The sequence below is a fragment of the Toxotes jaculatrix genome, chromosome 12 (genome assembly GCF_017976425.1).
Source record: "Toxotes jaculatrix isolate fToxJac2 chromosome 12, fToxJac2.pri, whole genome shotgun sequence".
Taxonomy (NCBI): Eukaryota; Metazoa; Chordata; class Actinopteri; family Toxotidae; genus Toxotes; species Toxotes jaculatrix.
The window spans coordinates 26,350,109-26,372,207 of NC_054405.1; the positions used below are offsets into that span (position 1 = coordinate 26,350,109).

The 22,099-nt window shown below is 48.8% G+C and overlaps 3 protein-coding genes and 1 long non-coding RNA gene across 6 annotated transcripts in view; 3 read left to right on the top strand and 1 right to left on the bottom strand.

Annotated features, from left to right (window-relative positions):
* LOC121190261 overlaps positions 1 to 22,099 on the top strand; it is a 56,722-nt gene that overhangs the window by 7,107 nt on the left and 27,516 nt on the right. The window lies entirely within an intron of this gene.
* rhogb (ras homolog family member Gb) lies at positions 181 to 9,467 on the top strand. Its single transcript, XM_041050850.1, has 5 exons — positions 181 to 310; positions 6,347 to 6,455; positions 6,910 to 7,069; positions 7,973 to 8,143; positions 8,644 to 9,467. Exons 3-5 carry the CDS (start codon positions 6,941 to 6,943, stop codon positions 8,917 to 8,919), a joined length of 576 nt encoding a protein of 191 aa, XP_040906784.1. The 5' UTR covers positions 181 to 310; positions 6,347 to 6,455; positions 6,910 to 6,940; the 3' UTR covers positions 8,920 to 9,467.
* Positions 11,384 to 17,000, bottom strand: pgap2 (post-GPI attachment to proteins 2). Its single transcript, XM_041050848.1, has 6 exons — positions 16,679 to 17,000; positions 15,805 to 15,973; positions 15,006 to 15,255; positions 14,736 to 14,842; positions 12,554 to 12,662; positions 11,384 to 11,745 (listed from the first exon to the last, which is right to left on the bottom strand). Exons 2-6 carry the CDS (start codon positions 15,970 to 15,972, stop codon positions 11,615 to 11,617), a joined length of 765 nt encoding a protein of 254 aa, XP_040906782.1. The 5' UTR covers position 15,973; positions 16,679 to 17,000; the 3' UTR covers positions 11,384 to 11,614.
* Positions 17,777 to 22,099, top strand: part of LOC121190253 — a 5,380-nt gene continuing 1,057 nt past the window's right edge. For 2 of the 3 annotated variants that reach the window (XM_041050840.1, XM_041050839.1), the window contains exons 1-9: positions 17,777 to 18,318; positions 18,537 to 18,733; positions 18,891 to 19,005; positions 19,094 to 19,271; positions 20,721 to 20,899; positions 21,195 to 21,357; positions 21,521 to 21,601; positions 21,757 to 21,836; positions 21,944 to 22,055. In XM_041050840.1, the coding sequence (XP_040906774.1) occupies positions 17,857 to 18,318; positions 18,537 to 18,733; positions 18,891 to 19,005; positions 19,094 to 19,271; positions 20,721 to 20,899; positions 21,195 to 21,357; positions 21,521 to 21,601; positions 21,757 to 21,836; positions 21,944 to 22,055 (1,567 nt within the window). In that variant the 5' untranslated portion in view covers positions 17,777 to 17,856. Of the gene's footprint in view, positions 18,319 to 18,536; positions 18,734 to 18,890; positions 19,006 to 19,093; positions 19,272 to 20,720; positions 20,900 to 21,194; positions 21,358 to 21,520; positions 21,602 to 21,756; positions 21,837 to 21,943 lie in introns of all 3 variants that reach the window. The other variant, XM_041050841.1, reaches the window with a different exon arrangement.

Sequence of the window (22,099 nt, forward strand, 5' to 3'; positions counted from 1 at the left end):
CAGTGTTACACACACACGCACACACACGCACGCGCACGCACGCACGCACGCACGCACACACACACACACGCACGCACGCACACACACACACACGCAGAGTAAACTTCCTCAAACTTGCTCCATCACTTCCTCTCTCTCTCCTCTCGGACTTCCTCCTCCTCATCAGCTCCGCCCGCCCGCCTCACACTGAGGTAGAGATCCGATGTCCCTCCCGCGCCCACACACACACACAACACTGACACACACACACACTCACACAAGCAGCGGGACTGAGTGGAGCTGCGTGCCCGGAGAGAAGGACTGATAACCGGTGAGTTTCTGTAATTTTCTACGGGACAGTGATCAGCTGAGTGTGTGTGTGTGTGTGTGGGGGGGGGGGGGGGCAGATATGAAGTGCGACCACTCCCAGTGTGTGTGTGTGTGTGTGTGTGTGTAGCTACAAACGTGTTCATACATTGAGGACTGAGCTGGAACAAAGTGAAACAGTCTGTAAAACCACAGGAACATTAAAGGTTCAGTGTCTCAGGACAGGAGGACAGGAGGACAGGAGGACAGCGTCATGTCATGTAACAGTGTTAAAGGCAGGGGTGTGGTAGAGAGGGGACAGTGGATCCAGGTTCCCGGGGCCCTACATGGGAATAAAGGTTCATTCAGAACCTTCACAGGGAAAAGCAGCTGTTGGCAAAATTCTTTCAAAATAAAGGTGAAAGAACACAACTTGTTTTTTAACAGTGTGTTAAAGAAAATCAGTGTTTAACATGAAGTGAGTGAGTGTGAGCGAGTGAGTGTGAGCGAGTGAGAGCAGCGTCTGATCCTGTTTCCTCACTGCAGACAGAGATCAGAAGCCAGGGCCCCGGCTCTGTGTCCAGCTGACCCATCCGTCCGTCCGTCCTATCCTCTGACCTGGTGGGTGGGGGTGGGGTGGGTGGGGGTCCCCTGGTCACTCAGAGCTAATAACCAAAGCCACATCACAGAAACGAACTAAATGACCACTGGCTCTTTAACAAGAAAAAAAACAAACAAGGCTAATGGTGAGATGACATCACGGCGAGGACAGCCGCACGTGCTCAGATCCGAACGAGGAAGATCACAGTCAAGTTGGCCAGTTTCAGGTTTCCCAGAACGAGACAGGAAGTCAGAGGGTGAGATGTCAGAGATCGCCGAGTTACTGCCGATGAATCATGGAGCTGTCAGAAACTGTACATCTGAACATGTGACTCATGTTACTCCTGGTTCAGACCAGTGTCCTCCGGAGTCTGAGTCCAGGTCTGCTCTGATGTTCAGGCCTGTGGAGGCGTCCTCAGGGTTCTGTGGCACGTCTTGATTTTAGAGACATGAATGGTCTTAGTTAGCAACAGATCTGTCAGAGTGTAGTGATAGAGACTCAGGCTAACACTGTCCACGTCCAACCCTGTTTCATGTTCTATACGCTGCCTGTCCCCCTCCTCTCCTCCATTCCCAGCTGTCCTATCTTCCTCCTCTCACCCAGCCCGGCCCTCGGCAGGAGGCTCCCCCCTGTGAGCCAGGTGTCTGCTGATCTGGGGTCAGACTCTGGGCCTCTGACTGTGGAAGGAGCAGTAGAAATAACAGTGAACTGAATGAAGACGCTGCTGTTGGATGAACAGAGCAGCGGACAAACCCTTCCTGTTTCAGTTTCAACACAGACCAGTTCCTCTTTGGGCTGTGGCGTCTGACTGTTTATTAGGGTGAAGGGGGGGTTAGGAAATGCTGCGTTCGTGTGGGCGACGTTGCCTCTGTCAGACTCGGCTCGTCAGGCTCAGCTCGTCAGGCTGAGTCTGCTGGACTGTGAACGGTTTGTGCACAGCGTGAGTCGGATTCAGAAACACGGTGGCAACAGGTTTGACGAACTTCAGTGGCAGAGAAAACAAAGGCGAACGGTGACATTACAGCCAGACACAGTTTACACACTCACTTCCTGCTTTAACTTGAACCTATTGTTCTCACTGGAGCTGTGAAGTCACAGCTTTCCTGTTCAATGAGAAAGTTAGCGACATGTCGGTGGTTCTTCAGCTCAGCTCTCAGCAGCTTGGACCTCCTCTGTGAGCTGACTGTTCGTGTCTGACCTGCCTGACGCTCTGACCCCTGGTGACCCCTGGTGACCCCTGTAACACTGTGATGCTTGGTTTGATTCTGGGTTGTTCCAGCCCAGGTTCGGTCTGATATTCTGGTGCTTTGGTCCTGGTTCGGTCCAGTATTCTTCCAGTCTGTTGTTGTTTAAACAGTTTCTGACACAGACTCTGAGGGAAAATCCAGTTTTCACTTGATAAAAACACATGATCTGCTGTTTGCAGTCAGTCTGAGGAGCAGGAGCTTTTTCTCTCATGAGGGTTTTCTTAGTTTTGAAAGACAGAAAAATCCCACAGTTGTAAAAATATTCTGTAAAACCTGCTGCTCCAGTTTTAGAGGTTTTCCCATCTGCGCCTCAGCTGCAGGACGACTCGGTTCCTCTGTCGGTCAGGAGTCTCTTCCTAAACCAGAGGCAGAAAATAAAAACGCAGAAAAAGAATGCAGCTGACGAGACGAAACCAGCGCCGTTAGTTCCTGAAACGCGGACAGAAAAGCATGAATTAGACACCAGGCTGCTGATCCCACTGCTCAGTAACTGCTCACTGATCCACGTGAAACAGAAATGTTGGTGTTTCTTTGAGCGAACGGGACCAGAGAGAAACGGACTACAGCTCCCAGGATGCTTTACAAAACACACCTCCTCATCGGGGTTGTAACATTTTGAATCATTCACCAAACTGAAGAAAAGAACCTGATTTGTCACAAACACCGTTGAAACAATTCAAACAGTCAGAGCATGAACCTGTGGTAAGGTCACATGATCCAGGTGAGTCATCACCACAGGGTTCCATCACCAGTGTTTGGTCTGAGGAATGGCTCTAAGTACTACAGTACCCATGATCCTCAGCAGCCACTGCTAAGGAAAAGGCTCCATCTCAGTAGTTCAGAAGAACCTGGCTCCTGAGGACGGGCGGAGGACGGGCGGAGTCTCTGATGATCACACCTTCACACGTGACCGTGACAAAGCGTCTCCCAACACAAAGGTCCTGACGGAAACTAACCTGACGGTGAGATGGAGGCAGAAGACACGAGGCGTCGCTTCACCTCCAGACAAACGAACGAAGCGAGCGCAGCAGCAGCAGAAACAGGATGATGACCATGGACGGCGACTGAAAGCTGGTCAGGCTGTGAGCTGCTGAGGAGGCGGAGCCAATGACGGAAATGAACTGAACACCTTCGGAATCTGAGAGGTTTCTGGGAAAATGTCGAGCAGCTGCTCGATGAAATGCAAAGTGAGTCCTGATGAAGGACTGTGACTCAGCGATCAGCTCCTCAGGTCTGAGCTCTGCTCTCGTCCCTCTGATGAGTCATGGAAATGTTTTCACGCCTCTAACTCATCACGCTAATGATTAACTGGCATTAAAATAAAACAGCCAGCGGCTTCACACTTTAGTGTCACACACACCAGCTGCAGCACGAAGGGGAAGCTTTTACACAATGAGTGTGTGTTTGAGTCAGTTTCAGCTGCTGCAGGTTACTGATCTCCATCCTCCTTCCTCTTTTTTTCTCAGCGGGTTTTCTGCTTTCTTCCTCTCACAGTCCGACTCCTTTCCCGCTCAGATCTGCGTCAGAACGGCTGCTTTAAATGTCGGTGACTTCATCACGTCGCTGTTTTCTCACGCAGCTGAAACACGTTAGAGCTGAAGCACTTCATCCGTGGTTTTCATCTCTCAGTCGTGTTCTGGTGGCAGCGTCTGCAGAAATTAGCTGCTTGTATTTGTAGTAAATCTTTGTCAGTCGGATCAGTTTGGGACTGTAGGTCTGACGGGAGGCTGTGATCAGAGTCTGAGCAGCAACACCACGGAGCTGTGCAGCATCTTTATCACCGACTGAGCTGAAGCCCGAACATCGACAAATCACTCCGACTCCCAAAATCAGGAAGTGCAGCATACAGCAGCGCTGAACTGAAGTGAAATGGAGTAAACATAAACAGCCTTAAATAAATAATATTAAATACAATAACAATAATAATAAATGAATAAAAAATATCTGATGTCTCCAGAGAATTCCGTTTCTGAAAGGTTCAGACTCTGCTTCCTGCTGACGTTAGCTAACGTTACGTGCAGAAACGTGACAGGTCAGATAAATCAGCCTGTGAAGAACAGACGGGATTTCCTGGAGGACGATGAATTTAAAGACTTTAAGTTGGAAGTTTATTTGTCCGTTCAGACGTTTGGTTTTTATTCGTTGACAGAAACTGTTGTAGTTTTGACTTTGAATTGCAGCTTTTTACGGAATGAAACGAGCAGTTCCACCTCACGTCTCTGAGTCCTGTAGGTTTCTTTACTGAAGTTGCTGCTTAATTTCAACATGAAACCACGATGACATTTTTCAGCTGAAAACTTCCTTTTTTCCAACGTCGAGTTACAAAAGTTTGTTTCGACACTTGAAACGTTTCTTTCATTCTTCTTCACAGTGTCTGCAGGTTTCCACCCGTTCAGTGTGACCTGTGTTACAGATGTTCTACAGCTGGAAGTCCGTGTTTTCATTTGTCTGCAACGTTGATTCAAAGTGTGAATCAGACCCTGAACCCTCTGATCCTCTGGGCTACATCAGTGATCCACAGTTACTCCGGGTCACATCCACAAACTCTCGCTACAGCACCGCACGTGGATTAATCCGCTGCTGAAAATAGTCCCCCACACAGTCACCGTGTCCTGTTTGATAAAAACGACAGTGAGCAGCTTTAAACTCGCACGAGATCTGATGATGTTAAGAAAAATGCTGAGTCATACTTTAACTTACAGATACAAAGCTTGATACATGAAAAGCAACTTAAACGATTAATCAGTTTTCAAAACAGCTGCTGAATAATTTTCTGATAATGGACTAATCAACTAATCAATTAGCTGACTAATGATTTAGCCTCAAATACTGTTTGATAGTTTAATTCACTCACTGTGTTTTGTTTATAATATAAATTTGTACTGAAGCACAGAACTTAAGTAAACTCTCCACCACTGCAGAGGTCAGAGGTCAGAGGTCATGTTGTCCTCACAGTAAAAGCAGCTAAACAATGTGAAGGAGAAAAGAATCAACAGGAGAAAAAGAAAAACTGAGATCAGAGGTTAAAGCTTCCAGCAGGAGTGAGCTCAGCCGACCTCCGCCCAGAGAGAGGGGGAGGGCGGGGGAGGAGAGGGGGAGGGCAGGGGAGGAGAGGGGGAGGGTGGGGTCAGCGTCCCCAGAGTCTGGGTTGAGCCACTTTCTCTTCCAGACATCTGGAGACACACATTACAGTTAGCGTGTTATTGTTCAGGCGATCCACACGTTTCGTGTTGGTCGTGTTCACTTTTCATTTTCAGGTCTCTGCTCGTCTTTGTCTTTGTCCTACACACAAATCACAGACTCACAAACTGAGACTGTGACACAGACACACAAACGTTAGCTTACCGACTCCAGCATCAGTGTGACCTGGGTCCTTCCTGATACGTCTGAGTCAGCGTAGCGTGGACCAGACTTCGGTGTGTCTCCTCTGGGAGCTGGAGGTGATTGGACCAGCGTCTCTGTGACAGTGGAGACTCAGATCTGACCCTGAAAGCTTGGACACTGATGACACAGACGTCCTCGGGGACTCTGGTGGACTCGGATAAGTGTGACCTCGGAGACATGTCCCAAGTGACTCGGAGAGACCTGTGACTTGGACATGATCTGGATCTGCAACAACACAAAGACGTTTTGTCCACCTCATGAATGTGAATGGGGTGGACAAAATAATAGAAACACCTGACAATCTAACACAACCTAAAACTACAACAGTTCAAACTGCTGCCTCAAACACTGCGTACTGCTACTACTACTACTGCTGATACTACTGATACTACTACTGATACTACTGATACTACTACTGATACTACTGATACTGCTCCTGCTGTGTCTCTGCTGATGGACAGATGGAGAAAACAGACACAAAGACAGATTAAATTTGACCAAGTGTGTTTCTCTGACATTAATGTAAATAAAATGTGTTTGACATTAACACCTTCACACACTGGCATTCAATCTGTGTGTGTGTGTGTGTGTGTGTGTGTGTGAGTGTGTGTGTGTGTGTGTGTGTGTGTGTGTGTGTGTGTGTGTGTGTGAGTGTGTGTGTGTATGTGTGTGTGTGTGTGTGTGTGATGCAGGATAACATCTCTGTTTTGTTTGGACACCGTTTCCTACTGCAGCAATCATTTCCATAAACACAAATACTGACAGAGGACAAACTCTCCCCTCCTCCCCCATCCTCCCCCGTCCTCCCCCTCCTACCCTGTCTCTGCAGTCGGACGATGGGACGTCACATGTCTCTGAACAAACTGTGTTAACTGAAGGAAACCGAAGTGTCTCTGGCAGCTGGAGCAGAACGAGTGAACCAATCAGACGCAGTGAAGGTAAGCTCAGACAGGTGATTTGTTTTTATATGTTGGATCAGTCCAGGTTCTTCCTGCCCCCAAACAGGCAAAGTGGACAGGGCCCAGGGGCCACAGACCCCCAGGGGTCTCAAAAGCTCCTGGTTTGCTTCATATTATTTGGGTCTGGATAATTTGATTAATGGCAAATCTGTAAACGTTCAATAGAAACTGTGGCTTCAACATTTAAAGCTTTCATCAGTTTCCTAAACTGTCACTGGATCAGCTCTCTGCATCGACCGTCCCTCAGAACACGAACCCGCAGACCGTCGCCATGGTGATGTCACAGTGATCATGATCAAACGTCAGAAAGATGATTGGTGATTGGTTTATCGAGCTCAGACTGAAACAGCACAGGGTCGAACCTGATCACTCACACCACTGACATTTTACAGCTGCACCACCAATCACAGCAGAGTGTGTGTGTGTGTTGCAGGTTGCTGAAGGGTCAGAGGTCAGAGGTCATCATGCAGACTATAAAGTGTGTGGTTGTGGGTGACGGTGCTGTGGGGAAGACCTGCCTCCTCATCTCCTACACCACCGGAGCTTTTCCCAAAGAGTACATCCCCACTGTGTTCGACAACTACAGCAGCCAGGTGTGTGTGAGTGTGTGTGTGTGTGTGTGTGTGTGTGTGTGTGAGTGTGTGTGTGTGTGTGAGTGTGTGTGTGTGTGTGTGTGTGTGTGTGTGAGTGTGTGTGTGTGTGTGTGTGTGAGTGCGTGTGTGTGTGTGTGAGTGTGTGTGTGTGAGTGTGTGTGTGTGTGTGTGTGTGTGAGTGTGTGTGTGTGTGTGTGTGTGTGTGTGAGTGTGTGTGTGTGTGTGAGTGTGTGTGTGTGTGTGTGTGTGTGTGTGTGAGTGTGTGTGTGTGTGTGTGTGTGTGTGAGTGTGTGTGTGTGTGTGTGTGTGTGTGAGTGTGTGTGTGAGTGTGTGTGTGTGTGTGTGTGTGTGTGTGTGTGAGTGTGTGTGTGTGTGTGTGTGTGTGTGTGTGAGTGTGTGTGTGTGTGAGTGTGTGTGTGAGTGTGTGTGTGTGTGTGTGAGTGTGTGTGTGTGTGTGTGAGTGTGTGTGTGAGTGTGTGTGTGTGTGTGTGTGTGTGTGTGTGTGTGTGTGTGTGAGTGTGTGTGTGTGAGTGTGTGCTGACGTGTGTCACATTTGAATGATTAATATTTTATTGCAGTGACTCGGCGCTGTTTGTTTTGTTTATGTAAATGTTGAGGTCGAGTGTGTTGTGCTTTTGTTTTGAGGCGGGGTGGGGGGGGGGGGGGGGGGGGGGTCAGTGCATATTGTTATGTTAACCGTGTTATTAAAGTTGTGTGATTTGAATCCCTGTAAATGTGATGTAGTTACTCTGATGGAGAAGCTGAAGGACACACACACAGAGACACACACAGAGACACACACACACAGAGACAAACCCCTCTAACTGAGCTGCTGTGTGTGTGTGTGTGTGTGTGTGTGTGTGTGTGTGTGTGTGTGTGTGTGTGTGTGTGTGGTGCGTTCAGGTGACCGTGGACGGCAGGATCATCAGTCTGAACCTGTGGGACACGGCAGGTCAGGAGGAGTACGACCGGCTGAGGACGCTGTCCTACCCGCAGACCAACGTCTTCATTATCTGCTTCTCCATCTCCAGCCCCGCCTCCTACGAGAACGTCAAACACAAGTGGCATCCAGAGGTCAGAGGTCAAAATCTACCCGGCAACAGATTAAAGAAGCAGACGTCCACAGTCTCTTGTGGAACATATTTTCTGATGTTTGACTTTATATTTGTGGTTTACAGAGATTTTGTTGGTAGCTTTCTAACCCAGCTGCTGATTCACAGGCTGACATCAGTGTACGACTCAGGTCCAGGAGGCAGGAGCTCGCTGTGTTACAGCCCACAGCCTTAGTCTCACTGTGTTTAGTTTCACAGTCACATCATTGTGTTGCTGAAAACAGATGCTCAGTTTACGCCACGTCTTGGTTCATTGATTCAACTGATTCTCCGCAGATGTGACAGAAGCAGCTTTAGTCAGTGTCGCTGTGACAGGAACTGCCACCTTTACTCTTATGATCTGGACCTGAGAGCCAGGCTAGCTGTTTCCCTCTGGTTCCAGTCTTTATGCTAAGCTAAGCTAACCAGCTGACTCTTTAAAGACCAGCCAGTGTCTGAGCTCTTACTCCATCCTTAAACCAGGTGTCTCACCACTGTCCCGGCGTTCCCATCCTCCTGGTCGGCACAAAGAGCGACCTCCGAAATGACGCAGAGATTCAGAAGAAGCTGAAGGACCAGAACCAGACCCCTGTCACCCACCAGCAGGGCGCCGCCCTCGCCCGCCAGATCCACGCCGTCCGCTACCTGGAATGTTCAGCCCTCAACCAGGACGGCATAAAGGACGTGTTCATCGAGGCCGTGAGGTCCTTCCTCAACCCGCAGCCCACTGTCAGCAAGAGGCCCTGCATCCTGCTGTAGGACCGAGCCTCCACCCGACGGGAGCCGACGGGTTCGAGTCGGCACAACTTCCTGAGAGACTGTTTGGAAAATGTATGTTAAAACGTGTTTTTTATGTTTGGTTTGGTTCCGATGCTGCATCATGAGTGTGGTGAACCATAAACAGAAAACCCCCGAAAAGATCCAATCGCTTTGTGCTTCTGTCGTCATGACGACTGCACCAGTGCAGGTGTCATGGCGACAGAAACGCAGATGTTTGGTGGGAGACACCGAAGTGTTTCCACGGGCGTCTGATGGGTGACGGCGAGGACGGGCGGGTCAGACAGGAAGCTGCTCAGGTGGAGTCACAGCTGGTGAAAATAGAAATAAGGAAGTTAAAGAGAACTCAGCAGTCAGCGTCGACCTGTGGGGCAGCGTTTCCCTGCTGCTCTGCTTTTTAATCTGTTTGTCACGATCACTCTGCTTCGTTTTCTCCTAAATTGGTTTATTTTTGTCGATGATTGTGTTTTTCTCAGTTTACTGTTTTTATTTAAATGTGCTGATACATTTAAAACGTGTTTCATACAGTTCCCCTGCCTGCTGTGTGTGATTCCAGCTGTTTCTTTGAGCTGAAGACACTGATGGAAAGTAACTGAGCACATTTCCTTTTTTTGTTTTGAGCGACATGTACGCTTCACTACAGGTATTTAACAGCTTTAGTTACCAGTTACTTTAAAACTACCACTTCCCAACACTTTATACAAGTGGAGCTGAAAGCACATGTTGATTAACTGATTTGCTGTTGAACAGATAATTGAGGAAATGATCAGGATATTAATTGATAATGAACAGTCATTAGATGAATTAAAGGAGGAGTCAGCGGTTCAGGAGAGACACTGTTGACGTTGGAACTCGACAGCAAATCACACCCCTCCCTTCAGAGCTCGTTCAGAAGCCCCGCCCCCGAATCCATGGACACGTTCAGGTAAATGAAGCTGAAGTTTAATAAATGACCTGCTGACAAACAACTTCCCCAAACCATGAACGGACTCCTCTGGTGTCAGACAGAAAATGGATCAGATCACAAACACACCTGAGATCAGAGGGGCCAGGTGAGCGGGCCAGGTGAGTGGGCCAGGTGAGCGGGCCAGGTGAGCGGGCCAGGTGTCAGGCAGTCAGTGTTTTACTGATCTACAGCCCAGGCCACGGTGAGCCGGGTGACTGAGGCTCCACAGTTTGTTATACACGACCTGTCTGAGCGGAGGTCAGTGTGTGCTTCAGCAATGAGCCGTTAGTTCGAACGGCTCCTGGAGCCAAAGATCCAGCTCCCCTCACAGAGCCGAAACTCCCATCACTCTGCAGGAAGCCGTGTTTTCCTCCGGAGCTTCTCCTCGGAGGCAGGGAGCCGCTTCCTCTGACTGCCGCGCGTTACCGAGAGATAACCGAGGCGCAGGGGAGACGGCTGTCAGCAGCATCAGCTGATTTCAGCTGTAGTCTCAGTAACACTGAGCCGAGCGACATGTTTCCACGTTTCCTGTGGAAGCTCAGGTTAGCTTTGGACAGGTGAACTTCCTGTTACCGTTCATCACCGACCTGAACTCAGTGCACACGCGCCTGTGATTGTTACCGGTCACGCTGCGGGGTGACACGCGTGGCCACAGGGGGCGCTGTTCAGCAGAAACGGCACAGACTGCAGCTTCTTCAACTGCACACTCAGCAAAAACAGAAACGACCTGAGTCAGCAGAAGAAGAGCGACGTCATCTCACACACATCGGTCTTAATCCGACCCTGCACTGACTCTCCAGTGTTCCCAGTGTCTGTGCTCTTCCTTCACTTCAGTCTTTATAAGGAGGAGCACGAGCGCTCAGCTCAGATTTCACCTGTTCACGTCACCTGTGCAGCGGCAGCAGGCACACCAGGCTGCTTTAATCTGAGCTCAGGTGAGCAGGAAGCTCTGAGCTCAGGTGAGCAGGAAGCTCTGAGCTCAGGTGAGCGCTGCCTTTGGTTTCGTTGCTCACACACGTTTTATTTTTAGGATTTCTCAGGAAGCTGCTGTGACTCTGTTAGGATCATTTTACTGTCAAATCACACACACACCTATGGCAGTGACCTGAAGCGGCAGGGGCAGTTACCGGCAGAGCAGGGGCAGTCTCTCCTGCAGAGCAGGGGCAGTTACCGGCAGAGCAGGGGCAGTTACCGGCAGAGCAGGGGCAGTCTCTCCTGCAGACACTGCCAAGCTCACAGAGCCTGAAGCTGTCCAACCCTTACTGAGGTCTGAGGAGGTGAATGTGTCCAACGTTTCACACAAATGTTAAATCCAAAGAAAAATCAGAACGAATGGACCAAACTTTGTCTGACAAATGTCCTGGGACAACAGGAGCTGGTCTCCAGGACCTGAACCTCTGATCTGACAGTGACTCTGATGGTTTGGTTGCTGCTGTAAAATAAACATTAAAGAAATAAATGAATGAAGAATAAACAGTGAACCATAAAGCTGAGATTAAACAGAGCTCTGTACTAGAGCCTGGTCTGATTTCTCCTTTAATCCAAACAGTGACACAGCTGCTGAGTCACAGTACAGTTTAACAACACGCGTGTCCTCAGCAGGTACGACTCAACAGAAGTGCTGAACCATGCCGTGATCAGGTCAAAGTTCATGAAGCCACACGACACCTTCATGTGTCCAGATAAAAGTTGAGCTTGTCGTTGTCCTCCGGTGGATTTCTGGTCACCTGCTCAGTATCGTTTGTCCTCCGGGGGCGTGGCCACGATCACCTCTTTGTTCCCAAAGTCCCAGAAGGCCGTCATGTGGAAGGCCATGTTGGAGAAGACCACCAGGTATTCAAAGAGGGCAAACAGGGTGTAGACTGGAGGATGGGACCATGGGGGGGCAGCAGAGGGACAGAGTGTTAGTAACTGAAGAGTGATGCAGTGACATTTAATAAGTTTGACAGACCTTTCTGAAACCAGCATGAGAGTATGATGGACGCCCAGCAAGGAGGACGAGGACGACAGTCACTGATTATAACATCAGCACGTCCCTGCTGGAAATAACCACAGCTCCTGATCGTATCATCAGCTAAGCTAACACAGCCTGGACACAGACGAGCAGTCTGAAAGGGACGGACAGTTTCTGCTGAACTCTGGACTCCTCTGTCCTCCTCTGATGGAGCTGACAGGACGTCCGCACGACCGTCTCACGTGCAGCTCCGTGTCTCAGTGTGTTCGAGTGACACCAAGACCGAAGCAGCTCAGTGAGAGTCGGAGCTGTGGACTAACAGCACAGCTGCTGGTTTGTTATAAAATACAGATGTTCTCAGACGTCTGTCTCTCTCCTCACCAGATGTTGCTGAGATGTAGTTCTGCTGTTTGTCTGATCAGTTTGAAGGAGAAGAGATTTACCAGCTGTTCAGTCTGTGTCCACACTGTCAGTGTGGACACAGACTGAAACACGTCTCGGGACAGACGCAGCCACACTCACATTCACAACTAACATCACTGCCAAAGCAGCAGCTGACAAGATTTCACTGGTGGAAATGAATCTGAACTCTTTGTTGAAGAAACCTGGACTGATCCTGATTCTGATCCTGATTCTGATTCTGATTCTGATCCTGATCCTGATTCTGATTCTGATCCTGATTCTGATCCTGATCACAGCAGGACCGGGACACCTACCTCCGCTTTCACAGTATTTGTTGTGGCGTCGGAAGAAGTAAGCTGCAGCCAGACAGCAGCTGATGTTAAACAGGAAGAGACGCACCTTCCATCGGTATGATGTCACTTCCTGAGACAGACACACACACAGAGAAATTAAATGCAACTGATTTAAAGATAATTACCACAGAAAAGGGAAGTATGGACGGGCAGAGCTGTAACCATGACAACCAGGGATTTCTCCATTATTAGTGCAGGAGGTGACAGAAGGGAAACAAACAGGACGTGGTTTGGTCTGCTGCACATTTTTACACTGTGTGTGTTTACAGGCATGTTACAGGCATGTTCAGGTGTGTGTGTGTGTGTGTTTACAGGCATGTTACAGGCATGTTCAGGTGTGTGTGAACGGACACAGACACAGGATGAAACTCAGAGCTCAGGTCGTCTCACTGACTCTTCCTCCGTCCACAGACAGTGGACGTCTGCAGCAAGCAGCTCCACTTATTCTGACAATAATACTGACGATGATGATGATGATGATGATGACGGCTGGCTAACACATGTAGTGACTCTGTTCAAAGGCGTCACATAAAGCCACAGATCTAACACATAAAAAAAGGAGGCGGTTCCTCTCTGCATCAGCTGGTGACGGTTTCCTGAAGCTCGCTGGTCACATCATGTGACAGACCACGAGGGCGGAGTTTACACAGACAGATGAGTTAGTCACTGACGTGAGAACAGCCCTCAGCTCAGAGGGTGTGAGCAGGTTTCCTCTCAGACTGGGTGTGGGTTTGTGGGGGGGTGTGGTTAAACTGCTGCGTTCACTGACGGACACGTTCACTCTGCTCACACTGAAACAGGGAAGAACCAGAATAACGTTTGCGTCACGTGTTAAATCTGGAACCTATTCATCTATTTTCTGCTCGAGTGGGAGAAGTTCAGGACACAGCTCCACGTCAGGTTCCCGCTCTCCTCACATCGTTTCACACCAGCGCGACTTTAAGAACCTGCTGCTGAAAACAGAACCACAGCCTCAACTTCTCTTTTCTTTACATCTTCATTAAGCAGCCTACACCCTCTGCAACCACGCTTCATGTTCAGGACGTCTGACGTCGTACCTTCACTGCTCGTCCACCCAGATTACTGCACCTGATCACTCCTCCACCTGTTTGTATACAGCGTATATTTGTATTTATTTATATTTACTTCTGTTTCTTGTAGCTTTGAACATATGCGACCTGCTGTTCTTTTTTCTGCTTATATTGTTGTATTTTATTTATATTTTTTGCTTATAACTATCTGAGACTTACTTTTCTTGTGTGCAACTGAGATACTGTGACCAAACAATTTCCCCTGGGATCAATAAAGTTTATCAAAGTCTCAGTCTAAGTCTCAGTCTAAGTCTCAGTCTAAGTCTAAGTCTAAGTCTCAGTCTAAGTCTAAGTCTAAGTCTCAGTCTCAGTCTCAGTCTCAGTCTAAGTCTCAGTCTCAGTCTACCCCAGGGACCAGCAGAACCTCAGAGGGTCACTAAGAACCCTTCAAGCAGCCAGAACCATTTCAGAACCTCCCTGTTTCTGTTCTGTGGCCTCGAGTCCGGAAGAACAGAAACCAAAAACCTTCTCTGGGCTCATGAAGTGGATTTGCAGCTCTGCAGCGCCCTCTGCAGGTGAAAACTCATCACCACTGCTGATTTACATTTCAGTGTAAAATCACATTAAGAATTCAGCAGAATGTGATGATTGAAATGTTTCGTGTGACGCTGCACTGCCACGCGCCTCAGACTAAACCTTGAAATGCTAAATTTGGACGACAGACAGAAGTAAAGCTTTTACTGCTCAGGCCTCCTGCACATACAAACAGTCAAGAGTCCAAACGAGTCTGAGACGGAGTCAAAGCCGACAGAGCTGGTTCGTTTCCAAGATCAGCTTCAGCCAGTTCAGTGCTTTTTCAGGAGAACGTTTTTTTAAACATTTAAAATGTCCCAGTTATTTATTAAACTTAAACACGTGTGTTTCCTGTAACTTCTGCTGAATCGTTGATCATCTCAACAAAACCTAAAACATACACAGAAATCAAAACGTATTCTCACACACAGACGTAAGCTGCCAACATGAGGCTGCTCACAGCAAACCATCAGCCAGGTGGCGGCTGCATGACCAACAGAGACATGACGAGAGGACAGAGAGGAGAAAGGTGTGTTTACCTCTGGGTTCACATAGTATCTCCTGATCATCTGCCACAGTCTGCATGTAATGAGCATGTGCAGCAGCGAGCTCGCTATGAACACGATGAAACCGTTTTTATGAACACCTGCGGAGACAAACGTCACGGTCGTTAACACTTTCACACCTGAGACTAAAGAGTGAGGACAGCAGCAGGACGCGTCCAGAGAAGCTGCCTCTCTGTTCCTTTATCTTCACCGACTAACTGTGTCTGTTCACTGACGAGGAAATGCGTCAGGTAAGGTACTCACTGTACGTTTCTGTGGACGACACGTATGTGAGCAGCAGCAGGCCGGTGTTCTCGGCGAGGCTGCAGAGGAGAGCCAGTCCGCTCAGCAGCAGCTCCGGCAGCCTGTTGCTGAAGCGGCTGCGGTAGAAGTTGAAATATGCAGCGGCGACCAGGTAGCGTGGCGCTGAGTGCAGGCCGATGCAGCAGCGCCAGATGTAGCGCTCCGGCACGCGGCTGATGGCGGCGCTGATGGACGGGAGGTAGTTTGACACCTGGTAAATAAAAACAAAAAAAAAAAATCTTTAAACCAACACATCTACTGAACCCACGACATGAAAGGAATAATGTGCGATGTCTCGGAGCTCCTCCTCCTCCTCCTGCTCTGAACAGGTAGATGTAATAAAAAAGTCACTTCCAGTCTTTCTCTTCTATCACGGTGACCAGGGTTAAACCTGCGCCGGGCCATCCATTAATCTGACTGGTTGTGTGGTGAGACACGTGAGCATGACATGAACATACAAACAAACTTGGCTCCACAGCTGGTTTACAGTGTCTCTGATCGACTGTAAACCAGGTGCGTTCTGAGAAGGACAAGCTCCGGGAGCTTCAGGTGTTCAGAGCTGTTTCCTCAGACTGAAACCGACGTCCACCTTTCCTGACGTCAGGTGTGACGCGCAGCTGTTAGGCGACAGGTGTGGAAATGCCGCAGCAGCCTCGGCTGGACCTCCGTCTTTTGATGATGTGGGTTTGACCAGCTGCCAACACTCTGATATGGATGATCAGAGTTCACATTACCCTGGACTAGTTCTGTGACAACTCACGTGACAGTGTGTGTACGTGGCGTCTTCGAAGTGGTACATGAGTGAGATGGACAGGCAGGCGATGAGGCCAGTCAGAGGGAGCAGAACCGTCCCCACGGCGAAGCTGGTGAAAGGCAGCCGGATGAGGAGCCCGTCCCGCTCCAGGCTGCCGTACGGACCCTGGAGCATCCTGGACGGACAGAGAGGACGGCAGAGGAAACACAAACCACATGACATCATCACGTTTGACCTCTGCAGCACAGGGGGACACCTGAATGTCCCGAGCTTCATTAGAACATGTCCACTACACACATCTGTGTGATTACATTCAATGATTTTTATCATATTTCCATTATTATTCAGTAACTTGTATTGATTAATCAGTTCACTGTTTAATTTATCAAACATCAGTGACAGTGAAATGTGTCCCTCACAGTCTCTCACGGTCCAAAGGGACGTTTTCAAATGTCTTTTACTGTGATATAAGACAGAAAGCAGGACGCGCTCACACTCTAGACTGACTCAGTGTTTCCGCTTTACCGCTTCTCTTGGTTTTAAATGATAAGAAATTAAATATTTTCGGACTTTGGACCTTGGTTGGAACATACGGGACATGTGATGACATGTGATGGACATTCGCACTGTCTTCTTATGTTTAATAACTCATTAAACGAGAAAATATTTGCAGATGAAACTAATTGTTAGCTAAATAACCGTGATCGATGACACTCATCACCTGTACACCAGCGTCCATCACAGTGACACTCCACTTTAAAATCTCGACATTTTTCCATGGAGTTTGGCGTGCCGTTACCTGTCCTCCGTGTGGACTGTTTAACTAAGCGGTCGCTCTCTGACGGGAACAGTTAGCTCGGTTACACCGTCAGGAACTCACCTTCACGGCTGCTGAGTCCACCTGGCGCTCCGCTTCACGGCCATTACACCACCTCTAGCTCGCGTTCACCTGAGGAGCTAATCCTTTTAGCTTCGGCATCTGCTCAGGTGTCACAACACGGTTAGCTGCCGTTAGCCGCGAACTTCAGCTCTAACGTGAAATGTGACTTTAAATGTGTTTAACGGCGCCTGAGCCGAGTGTGTCACGTCTCTGCGGCTGCTCTGATCACTTTCATGTCACGGACGCACGTTAAATTTCGCCTTTTTTCTATTACCGGACAAGATTACGGGGCTTTGCACCGTGTTACCGGCACCAGGCTAGCAACTTCCGGCGACAATAAACTTCAGATTAAAAGTCTCTCTAACTAAAATGGGTTTCTCTCCCCACCAAAATAAGTTTCAATTGAGAGGGTCAAGAAAAAACAAAATGGTCTCTCAGTAAAAAACAATGTCACTCAGTAAAAATCTTTCTTTTATTTTAACTTTTCACATTTGAACTCTCATTATCAGCTGTTGGCCAACTGTAAAGCCCTCTGTATGAAAGATACTATACAAATAAAGTTTGATTGACTGATAATGAAAACAATGCTAATGATAATGAATATTGATTAATTCCCTAATTGTGTCCATTTATACTTTTTACACTCTTCAATAAGAAAATGGGTCAAACTGACCTGCAACATAAACAGAGAGTATCATCGAACTAACAGTGTCAGAGACATATCAATCCTATTGTTAAAAATTCTGAAGCTTATTATTGTTGTTGCTGTTGTTCTACTTACTCAACTACCATTTTTAACATAGCAGGGAAAGTAAAATGTTTATGCTGAACCAGATAAAAATGTGGCACACTGAATAAGTTTACTTTCACTTTCCATTCCTGAGGAATGGGCAGGCAGCTCGTTTCAGACGTTCATGTCTGAGAGAGAAGGGAGTAAAAGCATGAGGGACAAAGAAAAGACAAAGAAAAGGAATGAAAAAACAAAAACATATGCTCATAACACCGCCCCACCGTATGTGTGACCATGGTGACGTAGGTACACACAGCTGTGACCACTGTTCAGGGTGTAGTCGTGCCATTGTCAGACCACACCCTGAACGGCAGAGGACAGAGCTGATACTCCTGACAGGACAGACTTTTAATTTGTCTTTTTAATCGACATACTTTCCCGTCTGAACATGGAAAAAAGAACAAACAGAAGGAGAGTTACTGAACATTTTCTTAGAGGTCGACACTTGAAGCTGAATGATTTGAAAATAGAAGCTCAAAGTGTGGGAAATGGATACCTCTTCACAGAAAACATCCCAGAATATCCCCGACCAGAGTTTCATGTGTTTCACCTGAAACACGACACAGATGAACCTGGATTACATGGAATCAAGCAGGATCAGGGCTTCAGGAGCATGGACGAAGACTGTCTGGTGTGGTGGAGTCTGGCTGTGGGACCTGAGGACATAACGTCAGCTGAGGGCAGGCTCCTGGAGACAACCTACCCAGACCGGACTGATGAGCAGGCCCGGATGCAGCGCAGCTTCTTGGGGAAGTTTGCCACGTCCCCAGCCTTCTTGGAGACCTCCAGGCTGGGATCGTACCGCTTCACCTTTCCCCTGGAGGAGGTGCTGGAGGCCTACAGCGAACAGGTGCTGACTCACACGCTGTTCTCATTATTAGTTTATGATCAGTTTATGATCAGCTCATTTATCATCACACAGTCTGAGGTAAACACTCCTGTCATTACTGCTCCATTACAGCTTTATTAAAGTATTTGTCTCCATGTGCTCATTAATTTCCAAACTGACATGTGAGTGGCGCCGATGAGCCGTGAGTCTCTCACTGCAGCGTCTGTTCTTGTCTGCAGTTTTGTCAGGGTGCTCAGCCGCTCATGCAGGTGTTCGAGACCGTCCTGTACAAACAGGAAGTGATGTATGTCGTGCTCGTCGACAGACCAGAGAACGCTGCACAATATCCTCTGCTGAGTGATGACCCGACCGCTGTCTGTGCTTACGAAGATGGACACTTCATCTGGAGGCCGGAGGCCATGTGTAACACACACAGGTGAGAATGGACAAAAGTCCACTGACCAAGAAGGACGAGAGATTCGTCAGAGCTGAAACTAACAATCGTCTTCGTTACTGTTCAACTGATGATTTAATGTACAGATTTCCAGAAGCTTCTCAGTCTGTGTGTCTCCCTTTGTTTCTGCTCCTGTCAGCTATGAGTTGGTCAGGAGGCCCGATGAAAACCAGCTGGAGGTCACGGAGGTGTCCCCACCGCACTACTACGTCTGGGATAATGTTGCCATCGCCCTGCGTGTGGAGGAAGGACAGGTCCTTCCACTTCCACTCATCTTTCTCAGTCTTTCTCAGTCGTTCCTTCAGTCGTTCATCTTGTTCTGGTCTCCCTCTTGTTTTCCAGGTGCTGAGCTTCGATGATGACAAACTGAGAAAGAACCTGAGGTTCTGTGAGAAAGGAAAACCTGCACTGTCTGGACATTTTAACAGTTTCCAGGACGCTGAGGAGTTGGCTGGAAGGTTGTGGCGTGACTCGTCCGACCCGCTGGAAAAGCAGCGCTCGCTCCAGCTTCAGTGGTCAGGTATTACAACTACACACACACACACACACACACACACACACAGAACCAGCATCATCAGCCTGTTCCACCTGTTCTTATTTTCCTTGTTGGAAACCTGACGCTGCCTCTGGGAGCTGCCTGCTGAGGAAACTGCATCCATAAGAAAATGAGATCAGAACAATTTAAAACAGGAAGCAGAGAAAAACGAGGCAGAACATTAAAGAACAAACATCACTTCAGATTATTAACAGACTTTTTATTCCGGAGGGTGGGAGAGCTCCAGCACCTCGTCATCCTCACCCTGCCTGCTTCATCTTTGTGATAAGAGATTTCATATAATATGTGAAATATAAATCCGTGTGTGAAAGATTCTCAATGTGCTTACAATAAATTCTTACTTCTTTTGTGTGGTCATTTCAGATTCACAGCTCCTGTGTTTAATCGTCTCTGCATCACAAACTGAACCTGCTCATTTTTATCTTAACACATTTACTGTGAAGCAAAACCAGATCTGTGTGTGTGTGTGTGAGAGACAGACAGTCCTTTGTCCTCAGTGTTTCCCTCCATCGGTGTAAACACACTCCGTTCCTCCTCCTCTTCCTCCTCTGTTCATTCTTCTCGTTTGTTTTATTCTTCTTCATTTGAAACTTGAAACAAACATACAGTTCAGATCATCCAGATGTTACCAAACCAGCAGAAACTGCTCTGATTGGCTGGATGACGCTGAGCTGCAGCAGCTGGAGTCTTGTCATTCAGGGCTGAAGCATGTTTCAGTGACCAGGTGACAGTGAACGAGGATTTCACCTGGAGAACACTGTGAGCATGTTTCAGTCCCATCATGAGACGTCTCATGGTCCCACTCCCCTCACTCCCCCGCTGAAGGCTGCAGGGCCTGAGGCTGGATGTGAGGGTGCAGTGATGAATCATTCATAAAGGGGGGGGGGGGGGGGGGGGGGGTCAGTGTGGGGACGGCAGAGGGACAAAACACAGCAGACATTCAGAATATGAGACACACACACACACAGAAACACAGTGTGTCTCTCACCCCTCCCTCGGTGCCCCGCCCCCCGACACAGCTCCATCACAGAGTCGCACTGTGCATCTAACTGGACAATGAACACACACACACACACACACACACACCCTTACAGGATGGCCACCATCTCGTCTCACCGCTGTCGAGCGCCTCAGACCTTCGTCATCGTCCTCTTCATCCTGTCAGGTGAGACGCAAACTTCTGACATCACAACACAAACTGCTGACATCACAGCTGTGAGCTCTGAGCGAAGCTCTGGGAGGAAGGACCTTCATCTTCATCAGTCAACAAAGACAAAGCAGAGGAACACACTCTGCGTCTCTGAGACTCTTCGTGCATTTGACTTGTGTGAACTGGGTGTTGTTGTTTGTGTTGTGATGAATGTGATGTGGACGTGTGATGAATGCTGTCCTCTGTGTGTCTCTGTGCTGCAGGTGGACAGTTTTCGTCCATTTCCTCTTTTAAAGTGCCGGAGGGGGGCGTGGCCTCTCTGTCCTGCCAGTACTCGGTGAAGCGGTTCGGGCTGAGTCGGGTCTGCTGGGGCCGTGGCTGCGGGACCTTCTGGTGCAGCAACATCCTGGTGCAGATGGACGAGGACGGCGTGGTCTCCAAGGTTTGGTGATGCTGTGTGATTCGGGTTCGGCAGATTTAGTTTTAGTCCTGAGATCAGTTTATCAGTTAGAGTCATGTTTCACTGTTGGTTGCTGACGTTCACACAGTGACACCGTCTGAAATTCAGCGTCCAACACTGAGATAGAAGTTGGAAAGACGCATTACAGAGAGTCAGCATCAGAAAAGTCATCGGGTGAAGCTGTGCAGAGAGCGACAGTACAGTTTCTGTTGATGAAACTGAGACTGTTCTGGCTTCAGATCGAGGTGAGGATCTAACCCGGACCCCGGTTTTGCAGGTGGGGGACCGGTACCGGCTGACGGGGGATGTCCTGGATGGACAGATGGACCTGGACATCCTGGATGTGAGGCGGACGGACAGCGGGCCGTACTGCTGCAGGGTGGACATCGACGGGATCTTCAACGACAAGAAGGTGATCATGAACCTGAGAGTGGTCAAAGGTGAGTCACATGTCACTTCATCAGTGAGGGGAGGGGCGGGGAGGACGGAGGGGGCGGGGGGGTCCAGCTCCACAGAGTCTCTCCTCTCGGTTCCTCTCGTCTCTCTCCGTTAATCTCAGGACTGTAGATCTGAGTAACTCACGGTTAAATGTTTTCCTCTCAGCTCCGGTCACCAGCTCTCCTCCTTCAACAGCGACCACGAAAACGACAACGGATCGCGTCACAGAGCCGTCGGCCTCCACAGGTGAGATGAGGTTCAGCCACGGCTTTACCTGCTGCTTGATCAGACAGGTCACATGACACAAATGAACACCTGCACATGTGGCCAGGTTTCTGAAACCCAGAAATATCTTTTGTCTCTTGGACGCTCTGAGCTCTGCCTGTTCTGTCTCTGTGCAGGACACTGGAAAACGCTGCAGCCGTCTCAGCTGGACCGTCTGAGGAGGAACTCCACCCTGCTGCGCTCCGACACTGTCACTGTGAGGAGGCTCCACCCCCCATCTGACCCCACCCACCCACCCCCAAACCCTTAATCCCTAACCCTCTTAACTTTAAATTCAAACTTCTCTCTCTCTCTCTGGGTCAGGTGGAGGACTCTCTACCCTCTCTCTCCCTTCAGATCAATGTTCCCGTCCTCTCTCTCTCCCTCAGCGTGTTGCTCATCCTGGCGGCAGTTTTCCTCTTCCTGGCCTTCAGACGTACGTCCTCACACACCATTCACCACCACATGTCACGAATGAGC